This window comes from Rattus norvegicus, chromosome 19, assembly GCF_036323735.1.
Source record: "Rattus norvegicus strain BN/NHsdMcwi chromosome 19, GRCr8, whole genome shotgun sequence".
Lineage (NCBI taxonomy): Eukaryota > Metazoa > Chordata > Mammalia > Rodentia > Muridae > Rattus > Rattus norvegicus.
The window spans coordinates 21697799-21701163 of record NC_086037.1 but is presented as its reverse complement, the minus strand read 5'-3'; the positions used below and the strand labels follow the sequence as shown (position 1 = coordinate 21701163).

Here is a 3365-nt window from a genome sequence, read left to right as displayed (position 1 = left end):
CAAGTCCCAGGTTGTTCATATCAATGCTTAAGTAGAAGGCCTGAGGCTCTGGCCTGCTCCTTCTTGTCTCTGTGCCTTACACTCTGAGACAGTAATGTTGCATGCATTCCTACTGATTCGCATTGTGCTCTTTCCATATTTGTCTCTCTTTCTCATTCTCTGAGTCTGTTTACTTTTCTTTTCTTGTGGGTGTGTCCCAGTTTGTGTGTCTGTGTGTGCACAGGTCTGCATGCATATGCACAACTTTTAGATGTTTCTATGTCCCTGCACACTTGGAATTTAGGGGTCTGTTTTTTGACCTCAGGATTTACCTGTATAATAGTTTCATGGAGGTGTAAGTGCTTTATTTTGGAAGCCCCACTTTCAACAGTACAGTTCTTTGCCTGTGTGGTCACATTTGTCTATACATTTGTATGCCTTGGGCAGATTATAAGTTTGTGGCAATATCTGGTCTCATCTCCAGAACTATGTGTACTGTCTGCCTCTAGAATATTAGTTATTCGGCTTGTAACATTCCACTTGTCACAACAGGAAAAATGAAATCAGAGGTTTCTGGATGTGTGTGTGTGTGTGTCTGTGTGTGTGTGTGTGTCTCTGTGTGTGTGTGTGTGTGTGGTTGGGTAAGCTCTGGGGCCTAGGCTCTGGACAGCATAACAGGTTTGAATGCAGATCCAGCCCTCCTGATTGAAAAAAGTGAGCCAGGGAACCCTTTATCTGGGTGCTTAGCTTCTGTTGTCCTGGGCACACAATTCCAAGTTTCTGAAGCTGAAGAAGATCCAAATATGTAGAATTCAGAAAGTGTCCTTACAGGGCTGGGGTAGTACAGGGCACAGCCTGAGTTCATATAATCCTAAACCTCGATGTTCATTGGGTTCTAAGTTCCTGGGGCCAGCCCCTACTTCAGGCCAAATCCATTTTATGAAAACTTGAAGATAAAGGAGAAAGAGGTCATGTCATTACTGCACAACTTAGACCCAAAGAACATTGAACATCGTGAGAAATTTCAGGAGCTCAAGAAGGAGATTAACTTCTATCGGTAAGTACTGGTCAGAAGGGCCTATCACTTGTGGAATGGCCATGTCTGCCTCTCTTTGTTCTGGACCGGAGGGTCTGCAGCTCTGGGTCCATGTCTTCTGCTGTTTAAATATCACTGTGCCGTGGGTCTTTTGGACTCAGATTCAGTTCCATAAGAGAGTGTCAGTTATCACCACAGTGTCTATGCATCTTTAGAAGGCTCTGGATAGAACTACACTGATTCAGGCATTAGAGTGTTATTAGGCCAACCTGTGGCTCTGGGGTCATACCAGGTTTAACAAAGCTCAATGTGTGGACCACATGGTTTGCATGACCTCCCTTGGTTCTACTGTCCTCTTGTGGTTATTTGCCGCCTACTAATTGATGTTGCCCCGATGCATTGGGCTCTCATGCGTAGTTGTAGATCCCTTGTTCTTTTGCACAGACATGGACTCTTATTAGTGCTTGGGTCACAGAAACAATTTATTTTTCCCTGGATTGGTCGTTTGCTGTTTGTGCAGCAGCCATACATGTATGGAGATGTATTCTATGAAGTCTTTATGGGTATCTGGGTCCTGGTGGAGTTTGTGGGATTTGGCAGTTGGAATGGGAGGAAGAGGCTTCAGGATCTTACTATGCAGAGTGTGTTTCCAGCAACCTGCACAGCCGGCTCCTGATGGACCAGGCATGTATGAAGAAGAAGTTGGTCACATTGAAGCAGGAGAGCAAGGAGTTACAGCGATATTTGTTTGAGTTGAACCCGAATAATGAAGACGAACAGGAGAAGACCAGCAACCTCCAGACCCAGCAAAATGTGGTAGGAACGAGCAGCTGAGTCAGATTAACAATGTCTGATACCATTTGCCTATTGGATACAACTTTGTTTCCCCTATCACCTTTCTAATCTCCCCACACCCAGTCAGTCACCCACCTCATGTGATAGAGTTATTCATTGCTCTGTCTATGCACAAGTATTCTGGGATGTTAACCACTCTTCAGAAACTGAATTATGGGCAATTATACTTCTCTGCCCTTTTTGAAACTGCAGTCCAGAAATGGTGACAGAGGAATAACATATCACATGACTGCATCTCCCTATCACAGATTGGATGCTATGAAGAGTTTTGAACGAGTTGTTGGTCGTGTGACAAAGGTCATGCAGGGGTCATGTGATGGTTGGAAGCACCTTGTAGGGATAAGAACCAAGTGCAAATGGCAAATGAGTCCTGGTCATTGGCTTTGATCTGGGTATCATGTGGCCTTCTCCTTTCTTCCTGCACCCCAATTAGGTCTCTCCCCATTTCCCCATTCTTGGTTTGCACTGGTAGAGTCTGAGGAGCAGCTTGTTCTCCCACAGTACTGTGAGGGTTGCTGGTGATGTTCCCCATCCTGCATAGATATCAGCAATGATTTCAGTGAAAAGATCAGTGCTGTCTGTCCAATGCAGCTGAGGGGACAGAAGGCAGCAACTTGACAGCTGGTATGCATGTCCCCACCAAATCAGTGTCTTAATAGCTGCCTTCTCCTCCCAGGTCTCAGGAACTACAGGAGACATGGCATAGGACGGATCCCAGGAAGACAGCCCCCTGAGGAATGAGTTTCTCTCTCAGGAGTTCCCTGTGACGACAATCCTCACAGTCAAAGACTTTTTGGGGGAATATTATTCTTCTCAGATAATTTTCTCAATGTATAGAGACCCTAAATTTATGTATCCGTATGCCAGCCTGTCTCATTGAGGTATTTCTCCTTTCTCATACCGAAAACACCATTTGAGAGACAACTGAGGGGACTGCCTTGACATCTCACATCCTAGAGGAGAAACAGCACTACAACTGTGTTTCTAAATGTTCATTAAGAAAATGCTGTAAGAAATGTTTTTGGTTATGATTTTCATTGAAGTTTTCTTTTTGTTATTTCATAGTTATATATTCTTGTTACTGTTTTTCATTTTTATACCATTTTAGTTGTTCATTTTATGCCTGTTTTTTGTAAATTGTATTCCTTATGAATAAAAATTGATTTGTAACTCTTGACTCTTAGGACCATCTTATTCAAGGGTCCTTTCCCCTCCTGTAGACTTAGAACTGACAGCTAGATATGGATCTTTGCATGGTCCAGGCAGCATGGGTAAATAGGGAATTCAAAGCCACCAAGGGGTACACATGGTGATAGTGTCTTTTGTGTGGATAATGTGACTTTTTTTATGGACACACACTTTATGATGTAATCACTGACATACTGTATCCATGCTGTCATGTATTCTGCTCATCCTAGTCTATATCAGTCTACAACACACATTCCTTATTGACTGTGTGCACCAGATATTGAGTAACACACACTCATGCCTGTAG

At 43.5% G+C, this 3365-nt stretch overlaps 1 protein-coding gene across 1 annotated transcript; it reads left to right on the top strand.

Annotated features, from left to right (window-relative positions):
* Window positions 1-342: 342 nt before the first annotated feature.
* On the top strand, window positions 343-2990 carry LOC134483441 (disks large homolog 5-like). The gene is made up of 3 exons (XM_063278708.1): window positions 343-1036; window positions 1669-1831; window positions 2547-2990. Exons 1-3 carry the CDS (start codon window positions 951-953, stop codon window positions 2574-2576), a joined length of 279 nt encoding a protein of 92 aa, XP_063134778.1. The 5' UTR covers window positions 343-950; the 3' UTR covers window positions 2577-2990.
* The last annotated feature ends 375 nt before the right edge of the window (window positions 2991-3365 follow it).

Coding starts and splice junctions, on each gene's coding strand:
- LOC134483441 (XM_063278708.1), top strand. CDS start 951: ATGTCATTACTGCACAACTTAGACCCAAAGAACATTGAACATCGTGAG. Junction 1,037..1,668: donor AAGGAGATTAACTTCTATCG/GTAAGTACTGGT, acceptor GTGTGTTTCCAG/CAACCTGCACAGCCGGCTCC. Junction 1,832..2,546: donor TCCAGACCCAGCAAAATGTG/GTAGGAACGAGC, acceptor TTCTCCTCCCAG/GTCTCAGGAACTACAGGAGA.